We start from the raw sequence: 18,228 nt of genomic DNA, 5'->3' as shown, positions 1-18,228 counted from the left end.
TTTTGACGTCTCGGTTCGGTTCGGTTCGGTTCATTTAGGTGGAGTGGGGGGTTTAGAAAGCTAAAATTGCTTTTTTTTTTTTTTAAACAGTGCTTTAATTAACAAATTGTGTCCTTGTCTTTAAATTAATTCAATTACAAGTAAACGTTTCGCAAGGATAAAAAAAATGATCTGCTAATGCTGTAAACTATATAGGAGCCCTTACTTGCACATTACTATAACATTAAAGCTTAACAACAGAGCCTAGACTTTTAGCCTAAATGCAGTTGCTATTTATTTTTAGATATAATAATAATAATAATAATAATCAACACTCAAGTAACAAATTGTATGAAAACATGTAAACTGCACATAAGGCAGTTTTTACATTAACATTTTTACTCTAATTTATTATTGAAATATAATCATTTACACAGTTGCTGTCATGTTCATGACAGATATTTTAAACATACATTAAATAATCAAGATGTCATTAACAGGTTAAGTAAAATATAATATATAGGCTAATATAGTGCATTTATTTAGTGAAAGAGTTCATTTCCTTAGCAAACCAACAAGCTGTGGACACTGAATGACTTGCCTGAGGTAAATAAAGCTATGTGAAAACTAAGCGTTTTATTGACGTATTTCCGCTGTTGAAACACTGACTGAGCGATTACACGAGTTATAATGCCTTTCAGTAAGTATACTGTATCTTTCAACATACCTTCAGGTGTCCATTCATGTTTATTCTGTAACTGAGGAAGAGAATCGCGTTTACTCGCGCTCCGCGCTGCCGCTTTAAATGAGGAGCCTAGTACAGTGATCAGTCACGCCACATCAAAGAGCGCCAAAACGACGTTTAATGTTTGAATTTCGTGATCAAATAGACAGAATTTGAAAGATTACACCTTGCTTATTATCGAATGTAACAAAACACTGAGCTTATTGCGATAAAATGTGGTTAATGGTGGTTAGGCAACGCTGTATTCGTTGTGTACACATAAGACATGAGGTCCAATGAGCCGGGACAGCAGGGGGCGGGGCGGGCGTGTTCGGTACGCCATGAGAGTATCGCGATTCGTATCGTGGGTGGTGTATCGCAGTTTTTCGGTTCGGTTCGAATATCGTTACACCCCTAATGACGAGTGATACATGGCGAGTGACACATGGCGAGTGACACATGGCGAGTGATACATGATGAGATACATGACGAGTGACACATGACGAGATACATGGCGAGTGATACATGATGAGATACATGGCGAGTGACACATGACGAGAGATACATGACGAGTGATACATGGCGAGTGACACATGGTGAGTGACACATGACGAGTGATACATGACGAGTGATACATGATGAGTGACACATGGCGAGTGATACATGATGAGATACATGACGAGTGACACATGACGAGATACATGGCGAGTGATACATGATGAGATACATGGCGAGTGACACATGACGAGAGATACATGACGAGTGATACATGGCGAGTGACACATGGCGAGTGACACATGACGAGTGATACATGAGTGACACATGGCGAGTGACACATGACGAGATACATGGCGAGTGATACATGATGAGACACATGACGAGTGACACATGGCGAGTGACACATGGCGAGTGACACATGACGAGATACATGGCGAGTGATACATGATGAGACACATGACGAGTGACACATGGCGAGTGACACATGACGAGTGACACATGACGAGATACATGGCGAGTGATACATGATGAGATACATGACGAGTGACACATGGCGAGTGACACATGACGAGTGACACATGACGAGTGATACATGGCGAGTGACACATGGCGAGTGACACATGATGACACATGACGAGTGACACATGACGAGATACATGACGAGTGATACATGGCGAGTGACACATGGCGAGTGACACATGATGACACATGACGAGTGACACATGACGAGTGACACATGGCGAGTGACACATGACGAGATACATGACGAGTGATACATGGCGAGTGACACATGGCGAGTGACACATGGCGAGTGATACATGACGAGTGATACATGATGAGTGACACATGGCGAGTGATACATGATGAGTGATACATGATGAGTGATACATGGCGAGTGACACATGGCGAGTGACACATGGCAAGTGACACATGGCGAGTGACACATGACGAGTGATACATGATGAGATACATGACGAGTGATACATGATGAGATACATGACGAGTGACACATGGCGAGTGACACATGGCAAGTGACACATGGCGAGTGATACATGGAGAGTGATACATGATGAGTGACATGGCGAGTGACACATGACGAGTGATACATGATGAGATACATGACGAGTGACACATGGCGAGTGACACATGGCGAGTGACACATGACGAGTGATACATGATGTGACACATGGCGAGTGACACATGGCGAGTGATACATGACGAGTGATACATGAGTGACACATGGCGAGTGATACATGATGAGTGACACATGGCGAGTGATACAAGGCGAGTGATACATGACGAGTGATACATGAGTGACACATGGCGAGTGATACAAGGCGAGTGATACATGGCGAGTGACACATGACGAGTGATACATGATGAGATACATGACGAGTGACACATGGCGAGTGACACATGGCGAGTGACACATGGCGAGTGACACATGGCGAGTGACACATGGCGAGTGATACATGGAGAGTGATACATGACGAGTGATACATGATGAGTGACACATGGCGAGTGATACATGGCGAGTGATACATGGCGAGTGATACATGACGAGTGATACATGACGAGTGATACATGATGAGATACATGGCGAGTGACACATGGCGAGTGACACATGGCGAGTGATACATGATGAGATACATGGCGAGTGACACATGGCGAGTGATACATGACGAGTGATACATGATGAGTGACATGGCGAGTGACACATGGCGAGTGATACATGATGAGATACATGGCGAGTGAGACATGACGAGTGACACATGGCGAGTGATGCATGATGAGATACATGGCGAGTGACACATGGCGAGTGACACATGGCGAGTGATACATGGCGAGTGATACATGATGAGATACATGGCGAGTGACACATGGCGAGTGATACATGGCGAGTGAGACATGACGAGTGATACATGATGATACATGGCGAGTGACACATGATGAGATACATGACGAGTGACACATGGCGAGTGATACATGGCGAGTGACACATGATGAGATACATGGCGAGTGACACATGATGAGATACATGGCGAGTGATACATGGCGAGTGAGACATGACGAGTGATACATGATGATACATGGCGAGTGACACATGATGAGATACATGACGAGTGACACATGGCGAGTGATACATGGCGAGTGACACATGATGAGATACATGGCGAGTGACACATGATGAGATACATGACGAGTGACACATGATGAGATACATGACGAGTGATACATGACGAGTGATATATGATGAGTGATATATATGATGAGATATATGATGAGATATATGATGAGATGTATGATGAGTGATATATGATGAGTGATATGATCTCAGTGACATACAGTGCAGTGTTTTTGTAATGTTTCAGTGGCGCCACTAGAGGGCCACACTGCCTTTATCATTCCTGGAAATATAGAAGACTGAAGACTGTGAAGCTTTCTTCTCTAAAGACTCTCTTCTCCTGTCATTTGACCTTAAATGTCTCTGTTGAGCTTTTCAGACACATTCTGCTCTTTAGTTTGGATGAATCTCATGAAACCTCTCTGAAGAATACATCAAGGTCATATTTCACTTTAAAATGAAAAGAATATTAAAAATATTACTATATAATATAGTAAAATAACATATAATATAAAATAAAGTTATATTTGAGGTAAAAACACGTTTTATCCTCAAATTGTCATTTAATGCAAAAAAATTTATTTAAAAAATATATACATTAAAATACAAATAATTAAAATATATATAATAAAATATACATAATTTTTTTATATATACACATTATAGTATATAATATAATAAAATATACGCATTATATTATTTATTTATTCTTTTGTTGGAAAAAAAATTGATATTATGGCAATGTGTCTTGTAGAGCCTTTAAGTTATGCTTAAAATAAGCATGTGATTTAAAAAAAAAAATTTTTATAGTAATTTAATGAGAAAAATAACTGCATACTAAATTATAATATAAAATCAAATTTGGTTTCTCTCTTAGTTTTTACATTTTAGGATGAAATATGACCTGGAAAATATGTTTTCATGAGATTTAGAATCTCTCTCTCTCTCTCTGTAGTAAATGTCTTGCTCTCTCTCTGACAGTGTGCAGGCCTCCTCTTCCCCAGGCCTGTGGTGTTTGAGGGCCGCTGTGGGCCGGTTTGATAGATGTGTTCTGGTGTGGGGCGGCCCGGTGATGTCTCTGTACTCCGCTAAATGTATCCCATCAGGCCCAGGTGTGCCGTGCAAGTGTTGTACGAGAGTTAATCAGCCAACGCCACAAATCACACAGACCTGCGTGTGTTTGATTTTGCAGAAACGGATGATATTTTAGCAGCGTATTTTGCACTAAAAGAAATAAAAGGGAGCCTTATCCTGAATTAAAGAGGACATATTTGGTCTAGTAGAGGTTTTCCTGCTTGAATGTTGATTATTTTCCCCATATTCTCCATTGTTGCGGCTCCTCTCTTCCCAGTCTGTCAGTAACGCTCTGTTTACTTCCTGTCTCTATGAAGCCCCTCCTTCTGAAAAGCACACTGTGCTCTGATTGGTCGGCTGGAGCAGTGTGTTGTGATTGGTCGAGCGCTTCGAGTGTGTTTGGGAAATGTCCCGCCCCTTACCATAACCGCCAGTTTAACACACTACTAACTAACTCAACCAGGCCCCGCCCCTTTATTCTGCGCATGAATTATTTAAATGAGGAATATTGTGACGTGTTCGTTCCCGGAAGAAACTCAAGACTTCAATGGAGGCGTTTCAGGAGTTCAGAAACACTGACACTGATATAGAGAAGAACTGGAGCTTTCTCATGATCAAACAGCAACATTACACACTAAAGACAGATGAACATGGGCTTCAAAAGTTGCTGAAGGTGTTTCTCTCTCTCTCTCTCTCTCTTTCTGTAACAGAATCCAGTGAAGAAGATCCCGGATACTCATGAGATCACGCTTCAGCACGGCACTAAATCCGTAAGTCCACTCGTTTGCTCTTGAACGCTCGTGTCCTGATAGTTGGGATTTGTGAGGATTATATAATTTGACTCACAGAGTTAAAACTCATCCACAAAAGTCATATTTTACATAGTGCTTTATAGAATACAGATAGTTTCAAAGCAGCTTCACTGAAATAAACGGGAAAATAAGTGTAAAATTCATCAATTATGAAACTAATTTCAGCTGTAAAGCAGCTCTACAAAAGACAAAAGTGTCATTATTCAGTTTTCAATGTTTAATTCAGTTCAAAAACACTCGATTCATCGATACAGCTGTAATTAACAATTCAGTACAGATTTTGTTCTCATCTGATAGTATCAGTGCATTGAATCGATCATATTACTGAATATTAATTGTCTTTTAAACCCCCAAAAAAGAGCATCCAGTGAAACTCAATTAATTTCAAGTTTTGTGTCACTCAGTTCAGTTCAAACATCTATAGAAACTCAGTTTTGTTCTCATCTGATGGTGTCAGTGCAGTTTAAATGGTAAATATTGCTAAATTATTCATATTAATTGTCGTTTCATGCCAAAAAAAAGAACATCTAATGAAACTCAGTTCAGACATGTAGTGAACTCAGTTTTGTTCTCATCTGATAGTGTGAGTGCTGTCAAATCAATAATATTACTGAATATGAATCATTTTAAACCCCCAAAAAGACCATCTAATGAATCTCAATTCAGTTCAAACATCTATAGAAACTCAGTTTTGTTCTCATCTGATGGTGTCAGTGCAGTTTAATTGGTAAATAATAAATATGAATTGATGTTTCATGTAAAAAAAAAAAAGACCATCTAATGAAACTCAATTCAGTTAAAATTTTATTCGTCACTCAATTCAGTTCAAACATCTGATGTAACTCAGTTTTGTTCTCATTACTGAATATCAATAGTGTTTTAAATGTCAAAAAGAGCATGTCGTATCCCGTATCTGATGAACCCTGACCCCACAGGTCTCAGCTCTGGCTCTGGATCCGTCGGGAGCTCGTCTGATCACCGGCAGCTTCGACTACGACGTGAAGTTCTGGGATTTCGCCGGGATGGACTCGTCTCTGCACGCCTTCCGATCGCTCCAGCCGTGCGAGTGGTGAGTCGGTCCATCAGACACGCGTTCATCCCTGTCTCTCTCCTCGATACACCTCATCCATCAGGAATGAGCTCCTCGTTCTCCAGTCCAATCAGCTGATTGCACACAGATGCCGTGTATTTTTGTTCTTGTCTTTTTGTTTTTCCTTGAAATCCCGCTAAAAGTGGAACCCAATTGTCTCGAGATGTTGGAAGCCAATTGGCTGAGCCCGAGCGCTCTTGCGTGTGTGTGCGATTCGTAAAACGACACGCCACATTAACATGTTCATCCACCCAGTTGTGGTGGCATCCCTACACACACACACACACACACACACACACACACACACGGCCAGACAAAACACATGTGGAGCCCATAAACCAGTGACCCGGAGAGGGAAACCGGACCTCTAATGTTCTCGAAGATTCTCGGCTCTTTCGTTGACTCCAGTTCAGTGTATATATATATAGATATGCCGTTCAAAAGTTTGGGATCAGTAAGATTTGTTATGTTTTTAAAGGAAGTCTCTTCTGCTCAACAAGGCTGCATTGATTTGATTTAAAATACAAAAAAATTATAATAATATTGTTTAATATTTTGACAGTTTCAAATGCCTGTTTTCTATGTGAATATACAGTAAAGTGTAATTTATTCCTGTGATCAAAGCTGAGTGTTCAGCATCATTACTCCAGTCTTCAGTGTCACATGATCCTTCAGAAATCACTCTAATATGATGATTTGATGATCAAGAAACATTTATGATTATTATTATTATTATTATCATCATGTTGAAAACAGATTATTTGATGAATAGGAAGCTCTAAAGACATTTATTTAAATTAGAATATTTTGTAACATTATGAATGTCTTTACTGTCACTTTTAATCAGAATTTAGAATTTTTTTTAATTCTTACGGACTCCAATCTTTTGAACGGTAGTGTTTATTACAAAAGCTTCATATTTCAGATAAATGCTGTTCTTTTCAACTTTCTATTCATCAAAGAATCCTGAAAAAAATTACATAACTGTTTTCAACATTGATAATATTAATCATAAATGTTTCTTGAGCATCAGATCATCATATTAGAATGATTTCTGAAGGATCATGTGACACTGAAGACTGGAGTTGATCACAGGAATAAGCGCGCTGCAGTTTTGTCGTCTGTCTCTTTAAATGCTCGAGCTCGTTAAAGCACGGTGGATTCTGATTGGCTGTCAATGTTTCTGTCCATCAACTGGGAAAATGGATATGGATGTGATTCCAATGATGTTGTTATTGTTATAGTTGTGGTCTGAACTTCACTATTCTTATAGAATTAAATCTTTATAGTTATCGTTATAGTTATCATCGGTATTATAATGTAAAAATTATTATTTAATTATAAAATATATTTTTCATGTTTTAGAAAAAAATTTTATTGAAAGAATAAAGATTAATTAATTAAATCTGCAATTAGTTTAATAAATAAATAAATTAAAACACAATAATTAATTGTGTGTGTGTGTGTGTGGTTCCAGTCATCAGATCAGATCACTGCAGTACAGTGTCACCGGTGATGTCATTCTGGTTGTGGCGGGAAACTCTCAGGCCAAAGTTCTGGACCGCGATGGGTTCCAGGTTCTGGAGTGCATTAAAGGGGATCAGTATATCGTGGACATGGCCAACACCAAGGTAACCACTGATGCGGTACTGACACTTTAAACACATTTGCATGTAGAAATCTTAAAGGTGCACAAACAACAGAGATCATTGTAAGAGTCAAATGAAAAACTGAAATATGAAAATATGCATCTTATAGACACTTTTGGGATGATTTGCACAGTTTCAACAGGTGTGTGGCTGCGTCCAGTGTGTGTTAGATCCAGGGTTAACTTTAAATAAAACCATAAAAAAAATCAAGTAAAAAAATAAATAAATAATGATAAATAAAATATTAAAAAACTTAATAAATATAAAAAACTGATGCATTTTTTCATGATTCTTTGAGGAACAGAAAGTTCAAAAGAACAGCCTTTATTTGAAATAAAAATGTAACATTATAAATGACTTTACTGTCACTTTTGATAAGTTTAATGTTTCCTTGCTGAATAAAAGTATTAATTTCTCTCTTTTTTTTTTTTTTTTTAAATAAAATATTACTTTAGAATGGTAGTGTGTCACGTGATCCACAAAAATATAAAGCAAAAACCTTAAACTTATTTTATTTAATCTCGATGCCGAAGGAACATTTCTTATATTGATTTAGATTAATTTGATGTGTTAAAATAACATATTAAAAATAAAAATGTGAAAACTTTAACTAAAAGTAAGATAAAAACAGAAAATGCAAAAAAATCTATATTGAATAAACTGCTATTTTCGTTTTATTATTATTATTATTTTTATTAATTTTTTTTTTTACGTCAATTTTTATTTTATTTTTTTTTGCGCTTTTGCCATTTAACTAAAAATAATTAAAAACAACTTTTTAGGTTTAATTAGGTTTTAGTTTTATAGTATTATAAAATTATTATTTTTATAAAAAACATTTTTTTACGTCAATTTTTTTAAAAAATGTTTGCGCTTTTGCCATTTAACTAAAAATAATTAAAAACAACTTTTTAGGTTTAATTAGGTTTTAGTTTTATAGTATTATAAAATTATTATTTTTATTCAATTTTTTTTTTTACGTCAATTATTATTTTATTTTTTATTTTTTATTTTTTTTGCGCTTTTGCCATTTAACTAAAAATAATTAAAAACAACTTTTTAGGTTTAATTAGGTTTTAGTTTTATAGTATAAGTAATTTCAGTTTATCGCAGTTCATCTGATATTTCTATTTAATTTGAACTGCAGTGTTTTTAAACTCTTCTAGTGTCAGTGCTCCTGCAGTCCAGTCCTCCAGTTCTCGTGTGTGTTTGTTTGCTGCATCTGGACTCTGTTTGTTGACTGGGATGTAATGAGGTGTAGATGAACTATATCAGAGATGCTGAATGTTGCACCTGGTCCTCAGACACACTGTGTGAGTTTGTGTGTGTTTAAAGCGGCTCAATGACGGTCGCGTCACTAATGGAGTGTGTCGGCATGCTATAGTCACTGCGAGAGGGACCGATTCCTCGCTCTTTGTTTGTTATTGGGTTTTCTCTCCTCGTCGGGTACTTTATGTTCCCTAGCGAGTGCATTTCGGTGTCGAGCGTAAATATTGTTCTCTTCAATCATTGTCAGTGTCATGCTTTACCGTTTAAAGATGCCAACTGGACGTCCATAACAGAAATACTTCAATTCAGTTTGTTTTATTATCATAGCTATTACTTCCACATGTGAACACACTTGATAATATTACACAGTGTGATATTTTAGTATCATTATATACTATTATGATTATTACTTTTTTTTATGTTTTCATTTTGATTTTAGTTTAAGTTTTAATAAATGCTTTTGTTATTATTATACTTTTTTTTTTCCGTTAGCGGTCAAAAGTTTGGAATAATTAAGATTTTGAATGTATTTAAAAGTCTCTTCTGCTCACCAAGGCTGCATTTATTTGATAAAAAATACAGTAAAAATAGTGAAATATTATTATAAATTAAAATAACTGTTTTCTATGTGAATATATATAGTGAAGTGTAATTTATTCCTGTGATCAAAGCTGAATTTACAGCATCATTACTCCAGTCTTCAGTGTCACATGATCCTGCAGAAATCATTCTAATATGATGATTTGATGATCAAGAAACATTTATGATTATTATCAGTGTTGAAAACAGTCGAGCTGCTTCAGATTTGTCTGGAAACCGATAAAGGATTATTTTGTTTCATAAAAAGAAAAGAATGCTTTTATTCATCAAGGACGCATTAAAGTGATCAAAAGTGACAGTAAAGACATTTATAATGTTACAAAAGATTCTATTTCAAATAAACGCTGTTCTTTAGAACTTTATATTCATCAAAGAATCCTGAAAAAATTAAATGTATCACTTTTTCAACAAAACTATGAACTGTTCATATTCAACATTGATAATAATTATCAATAACTGAGGACTAATAATAATTAAGCAGCAAATCAATTAGTGTGTAAATATTTCTATTTAGCTTTATTTTTATTTCAGTAATTTTAGTGCTTCAACTTAAGCTTGTTTCAGTTGCCATTTCTAACTGGAGTTTTTTCTGTCATATTTAGATTTATAATGGTTTTAATTTCAGTAGACATTAACAACAGATGTGATCAGTGTGTTCTCTGTCTCCTGTGCATCAGTCGTGTCTCGTAACACTTTGATGACTATTATCTTCCGCTTCAGTGATTATAATGTCCGGAGTGTGTCTGTGGGTTTGGTGAGTTTAAGGTGTTATTAGCCGTCAGTCGTTGAGGTTTTTGATCAGGAGCTCCAAAACAAACCATCTTTTGTCTCATATGTAGAGTCACTGACAGATGATGCGGTCGGTTTGTGTGTCGTAAAGCGTCTTTGTAATGGATTTCTGGTAGAGATGCACCGATATCAACATTTTGGCCGATACCGATAACCGATAATTCTTTGTATTTGAAAGCCGATAACCGATATATTGGCCGATAAATCTAAATTCTAATTTTAATATCTATTTTGAGAGCCTGATTACAAAAACAAAAGTCTCACCATGTCCCAAATACACAATTATGATGTTCTCATTATAATATTATGTGGCCGATATGACAGACTTGTGTTGCACATGTTGCACTGAACTGGATTTTCCTGTTTTGAAGTGATTTCAATCATATTCTAATCCATTCAAAACCATCATGATGAACATCTGAAGAGTCTCAGCTGAAGACATTATTTATCGGCTTTAATATATCGGCCACATTTTTTTTATTGGCCCGATAACGTTAACATTAAAAATAAAACATATATCGTCCGATACTGATATGGTGCATCCCTAATTTCTGGTGTCAAACAATAGCCGACGGAGCCGAATATCTGCTCTGAATTTGTGTTCGGAGGAGCTGAGTTTCATCCAATGAGGTCAGTGTGTCTTTGGGCGGCTTGAAGGTCAAATGAAGATCAAATATTCACAACATATTTGTTATGATGCAGCGGGTGAATGGCACGCTTTAATAATGCGCTTTAACCAATCCAGCATGTGCTCATCATCAGAGACAATCACTGACAGCTTTATTTATTCCCCGAGAACGACTTTATAATTGTGTTTTGATTCAATTCCTGGATTTTCATTTCCTGTGTCCAAAATTAACCCTTTAAAGTCAGCATGAAACGACATTCACAACATAAATATTCAGTTGGAAATAATGCAGGACAGAACATTATTTTATTTATTATTAGGGTGTGATATTGTCGTGTTTTATGAAGTCAAGCATCAGCATTAATCTAGCTCATAGTTATTAGTGTTTGTGATCTGAACAAATGCCACTCGATGTGAAAATGTTGTTTGTTAATGTTATTTCGACATATTCAGACAAGCTTGTTTTCAGAGGTGGAGAAAGTAAAGCTAAATTTTGATGAAAGATAAGAAACTGATTAATCAAAACAAAAAAACAATTAGACTACGGTCAAAGTTTTGGAATAATTTAAGATTTTGTATGTGTTTAACAGTCTCTTCTGCTCACCAAGGCTGCACTTATTTGATCAAAAATGCAGTAAAAATAGTGAAATATTATTGCAATTTAAAATTGCAGTTTTCTATGTGAATATACAGTAAAGTGTAATTTAATTCCTGTGATCAAAGCTGAATTTTCAGCATCATTACTCCAGTCTTCAGTGTCACATGATCCTTCACAAATCACTCTAATATGATGATTTGATGATCAAGAAACATTTATAATTTTTATCAATGTGTATCAAAATAATAAATGCTGTTCTTTTGAACTTTCTATTTATTAAAGAATCCTGAAGGATCATGTGACACTGAAGACTGGAGTAATGATGCTGAAAATTCAGCTTTGATCACAGGAATAAATTACACTTTACTGTATATTCACAGAGAAAACAGCTGATTTACACCAATAATATTTCACTGTTTTTACTGTATTTTTGTATCAAATAAATGGTGAGCAAAAGAGACATTAACATTAAAAAAATCTTAATACATATATTTTTTGAGTTCACATTGATGTTAAAATATTATTTTTATTTATATTATATTTGTAGTTATTGATTAATTTGATTGAAATATAATGTTGAGGTCTCTGTGGTTCAGGGTCACACAGCGATGCTGAACGACGGCTGCTGGCATCCCAAGATTAAAGAGGAGTTTCTGACCTGCTCCAATGACGGGTGAGTTGAGCTAACGAGTTCATTACACTGGTCACATGTTTACATGTTTGAAGGAAACTCGGTCGCCCTCTCTCGTGTTTTGAGGTTTGTTTCCGCCAGTCATTTTGCATACTTGAGGATGTTCGTGGTCTTTCTAAAAAACCATTTGTTCTTGAGTTTTAACACACAATCCCAGGGGATTGTGGGGCATTTCACTGGGATAGTCACTGAAACTTTCCAAACTACATGGAGCCAATTGCATGATTGCCTTAATCAGATTTAAAGTTTATACCATATACACTTATATAAATTTATTCCATTCTCATAACTGCATGTTAAACAAATCACATTTTAATGCTTTTCTTTTAATTAAAATAACATTTATGGCCGTCATTAAGAAAGTGAGTCTGATTCCGATTCAGTGAGTCAAGAATCACTCCACAAGAATCATTTGTTCATAAGAATCAGTATTTTATCCAGTCAGTAAGCGAGTCCTGGTTCAGATTTGGTGAGTCATTTGTTAGTTTGATTCAAACAATCTCTGTCTTTTTGACCAAATTAAGAATATGTTCATAAGAGTCTGTTTTTTTTCAGTCTTTTTAATCACATTTTAATGTTTTCCATTAATGGCAGTCATCTAGTCTGATTCAGATTCAGTGAGTCATTTGTCAAACTGTTTTTTTGACCAATACAAGAATCTGTTTATAAGAGCCAATTGTTCATAAGAGTCAGTCTGTTTGATCACGTCTTATTATTTTTTTATCAAATGAAATAGTGTTATGGCAGTAATTCAAGTCAGTAAGTGAGTCTGATTCAGATTCAGCGAGTCATTTGTCAGACCAATTTGTTTTTTGACTAATTCAAAAAATTGGTACATAAGGATAATTTATTCATAAGAATTTGTTTTTATTTAATTAAATAGCGTTTATGGCAGTCATCTGTTCAGTGAGTCTGATTCAGATTCAGGGAATCATTTGTCAGAATGGTCTTTTCAAGAATCACTCCATAAGAGTCATTTGTTTATTTGTTCTTTTTTTCCTTCAATAGTCAGTAAGTGAGTCCTGGTTCAGATTCAGAGATTCAGTGAGTCATTTGTTAGTCTGATTCAAACAATAGCTCTCTCTGTTCAAAAGAGTCTAGTTTATAAGAATCAATCCTTTTAATAGCATTTTAATGTTTTCCATTAATGGCAGTCATCCAGTGAGTCTGATTCAGATTCAGTGAGTCATTTGTCAAACTGTTTTTTTTATTTTTTTTACCAATTCAAGAATCTGTTCATACGAGCCAGTTGTTCATAGGAATCAGTCTGTTTGATGACATCTCATTGTTTTAATTGAATTAAATATTATTATGGCAGTCATCCAGTCAGTAAGTGAGTCCTGGTTCAGATTCAGAGATTCAGTGAGTCATTTGTTAGTCTGATTCAAACAAAAGCTCTCTCTGTCTTTTTGAATCCAAGAATAATTTAATCATAAGAATCAGTCTTTTTGATCACATTTAAATGTTTTTCACAAATTAAAATAGCCTTTAAGACAGTCATCCAAAAAATTTTTTTTCTTTTTTCCATAAGAATAATTTGTTTAGAAGAAATTATTATTATTATTATTATTATTTTCTTCAATTATCCAGTCAGTAAGTGAGGACTCACTTACTGACTGGATAATTAAAAATAATAATAATAATAATAATAATTATTATTATTATTATTAATAATGGTTATTAATTATTATTAATACCTGGTTCAGATTCAGAGATTCAGTGTAGCTCTCTCTGTCTTTTTGACCAATTCAAGAATCTGTCCATAAGAATAATTTATTAATAAGAATCAGTCTTTTTGATCAGATTTTAATGTTTAACATCTCAAGTAAAATATAATTCATTTTGTCATGATGACGCATTCAGCCGAATGCATTTCTACCAGTGTTTTCCATTCAGATGTTTCAGTGTTCACAGGCTCGAAACTACAGGCCTGTGAAATGTCACATGCATGTAAACCTTTGCCCTGCGTCAGATTCTGCCCTCGTTGTGTTCCCCTATAAAAGCGTGCAGGTTTTACTGTGTTTAGGGGCGTCGCCGGTGAATGTCTGAGTCGTGTTCACTGGACGCACAGATGTGGCTCTGTTTTATTCAGTTGTAATATAGATTCTGGAAGGCTTCCCTTGGCACGTTTCAGCGCATGTCGCAGGCGCTTTCAGAGGAGGAAAGCGTTTAGGTTGAGGAACAGCTGCAGATGTGTATCGGGAACACATGTGTCCTGTGATCCGCTGGTGTGGCGCTCGGCTCCAAATCTCAGGGTGGAGGTTAAAGGGATAGTTCACAAAAAATGAAAATTAGCCCATGATTTACACTCACCCTCAAGTCATCCTAGGTGTATATGACATTCTTCTTTCAGACGAATATAATAGGAGTTATTTAAAAAAATGTCCTGGCTCTTCCAAGCTTTATAATGGCAGTGAATGGCAGTTTTTGTTTTGAAGTCCATAAAAGTGCATCTATACATCATAAAAGTGCATCTATCCATCATAAAAGCGCATCTATTCATCATAAAAGCGCATCTATCCATCATAAAAGCGCATCTATCCATCATAAAAGCGCATCTATACATCATAAAAGTGCATCTATACATCATAAAAGTGCATCTATACATCATAAAAGTGCATCTATACATCATAAAAGCGCATCTATACATCATAAAAGCGCATCTATGCATCATAAAAGCGCATCTATGCATCATAAAAGCGCATCTATGCATCATAAAAGCGCATCTATCCATCATAAAAGCGCATCTATCCATCATAAAAGCGCATCTATCCATCATAAAAGCGCATCTATCCATCATAAAAGCGCATCTATACATCATAAAAGTGCATCTATCCATCATAAAAGCGCATCTATCCATCATAAAAGCGCATCTATCCATCATAAAAGCGCATCTATCCATCATAAAAGCGCATCTATTCATCATAAAAGTGCATCTATCCATCATAAAAGCGCATCTATTCATCATAAAAGCGCATCTATCCATCATAAAAGCGCATCTATGCATCATAAAAGCGCATCTATCCATCATAAAAGTGCATCTATACATCATAAAAGCGCATCTTTCCATCATAAAAGTGCATCTATACATCATAAAAGTGCATCTATACATCATAAAAGCGCATCTATACATCATAAAAGCGCATCTATACATCATAAAAGCGCATCTATACATCATAAAAGTGCATCTATCCATCATAAAAGCGCATCTATACATCATAAAAGTGCATCTCACATGATCAGCGTCGGCCAATAGTGAGCCTCCGTTCTGACGTACAACCCAGAAGCGCTGCGCTGTTACACTACGTGAACTCACTCAGAGTGAAGAGTTGGATAAAGTTGTTATTTTTGTTGTTTTTTGTGCACAAAAAGTATTCTCGTCGCTTGATAAACTTAAGGTTGAGCCACTGTAGTCACTTGGACTATTTTAACGATGTCTTTACTAACTTTTCTGGGATGCAGATATCAATTACCCAGAAGCCTATGGAGGAGTGAGACAGCTCTCAGATTTAATCAAAAATATCTTAATTTGTGTTCTGAAGATGAACAAGAGTCTTACGGGGTTGGAACAACACGAGGGAGAGTAATGATGACAGAACTTACATTTTTGGGTGAACGGTTCCTTTAACAGGGTCTGGTCTGAGCTGGATGGATCTCTTCTCTTGTAGAGACCGTACGGTCATTGATCGTTCACAGCGCCGCAGCTTCGAGTGTTGATAATAGCACAGATCACCCGCTAAAGATGTGCGCTATTATTCATCTGACCACCCTGGAGCCTCTATTGAAAGCCAGACCTTCTATAGTGTTTATTTTGCACAACAAGCATGTGCTGTAGAACTACAGCTCCAACATTCGACTGGTAAAGTGATTTGATTTGGTCATTTGACAGTATAAAACACTCGTTTATCAGCTTTAATAGACATCATGCGTCAAAGGAACATAAAGCAGAACTATAGTTTTCATCTTTATGAATTTATTTATTTATAATTTACTTATGCAATTTTGATTTATTTATTAATGATTTATTTATACATTTCACATCTTTATTGATTGAAATCTTTATGAATTTATTTTTTTATAATTTATTTTATTTATGCATTTTGATTTATTTATTAATGATTTATAAATTTCACATCTTTATTGATTGAAATCTCTTGTTTATTTATAATTACATTTTATAAACTATAAATACTATTTATTATAATATAAGATTTTATGTATTTAAAAAATTAGACAAACTTTTAGTATACTGTAGCTGCACTTCTAAAAAAAGTGTTTTTTATTTAAGATAATATAAATTACACATCTTTATTGATTGAAATCTTTATTTCTTTATCATTTATTTTATTTATGCATTTTATTGATTTATTTAATGCTTTATATATTTCTCATCTTTATTAATATTATTTATGATAAAATGTTTTATAAACTATAAATATAATATTTAATATAATATAACATTTTATATACATTTAAAAAAAATTACATATGAAAACTTGTTTAGCATTCTGTAGCTGCACTTCTAAAAATATTTAAGTAAAAAAAAAATTAGATAAAGTAAAATTTTATTTTAATAGTAATCCCTTACTTTACTTTTTCTAATGAAAAGTAATTAAATTTGCATACATAAATTACTTAAAGCAGAACTATAGTTTTCATTAACTGACCTCACACACAGCTTTACAACAAACTGAGTTTAAAGGTCAGGCTGTTAGTAAAGGTCACCTGCATACATTAAACGTGTCCTTCCTGACTGATCAACATTGTCAAATCCTGATGGATAAAAGCACGTTCTCATTACTGTAATGCATCCAGTTTTACTGTCGTAATTTACATTTATTCTAAATTATTGTAATGCAATGCAACAATTTTATTAAGGTTTTCGGTCACACTTTAGTATGGGGAACACATTCACTACCAACTACGACTTTTGCCTCAATAAACTCCTAATTACTGCTTATTAATAGTCAGTAAGGTAGTTGTTAAGTTTAGGTATTGGGTGGATTAAGGGATGTAGAATATTTTCATGCAGAATAAGACATTATGTGCTTTATAAGTACCAATAAACAGCCAATATGCTAGTAATATGCGAGCTAATAAGCAGCTATTGGTCTCAAACTAAAGTGTTACAAATTAATATTATTTTTTTATTCAAATAAGAAGTGCATTAAACACCACCATCACATGCACTACCATTCAGCTGTTTGGGGTTTGCAAGATTTCTAATGTTTTAGAAATAAGTCTCTTATACTCACCAAAGTTGCATTTATTTAATAAAAAAATACAGTAAAAATTGTGAAATATTTTTGTAATGTAAAACAGCTGTTTTCTATTTTAATGTATTTTAATATGTAATTTATTCCTGTGATCAAAGCTGTATTTTCAGCATCATTACTCTTCAGTGTCACATGATCCTTCACAAATCACTCTAATATGATGATTTGATGCTCAAGAAACATTTATGATTATTATCATCAGCATTTTTTTTTTAAATCTTTTGAAACATTTACTGTAATTTTTAATAATTTTAATGCATCCTTTCTGAATAAAAGTCCAGCAAGTCTTACTGACCCCAAACTTTTGAACAATCGTGCATAAATCTGAAAATATGCATAATTTAAATGTTAAATGTTTCATAAGCGTAATTTTCTCAATGCAAAATATAATGAAGACAGAAGAAATGCATGAAAACTTTTCTGAAA

General features: G+C 34.9%; 1 protein-coding gene across 1 annotated transcript in view; it reads left to right on the top strand.

Moving 5' to 3' along the window:
* The window catches only part of wdr70 (WD repeat domain 70), a 91,206-nt gene that overhangs the window by 3,741 nt on the left and 69,237 nt on the right, over positions 1-18,228 (top strand). The window contains exons 6-9 of the mRNA XM_084401245.1: positions 5,111-5,170; positions 6,148-6,281; positions 7,780-7,933; positions 12,432-12,508. Of these exons, the coding sequence (XP_084257371.1) occupies positions 5,111-5,170; positions 6,148-6,281; positions 7,780-7,933; positions 12,432-12,508 (425 nt within the window). The remainder of the gene's footprint in view (positions 1-5,110; positions 5,171-6,147; positions 6,282-7,779; positions 7,934-12,431; positions 12,509-18,228) is intronic.

Source organism: Rutilus rutilus, assembly GCF_951802725.1.
Source record: "Rutilus rutilus genome assembly, chromosome: 25".
NCBI lineage: Eukaryota > Metazoa > Chordata > Actinopteri > Cypriniformes > Leuciscidae > Rutilus > Rutilus rutilus.
Note: the sequence above shows the minus strand (reverse complement) of the source record. Positions and strands in the feature narration are given on the sequence as shown.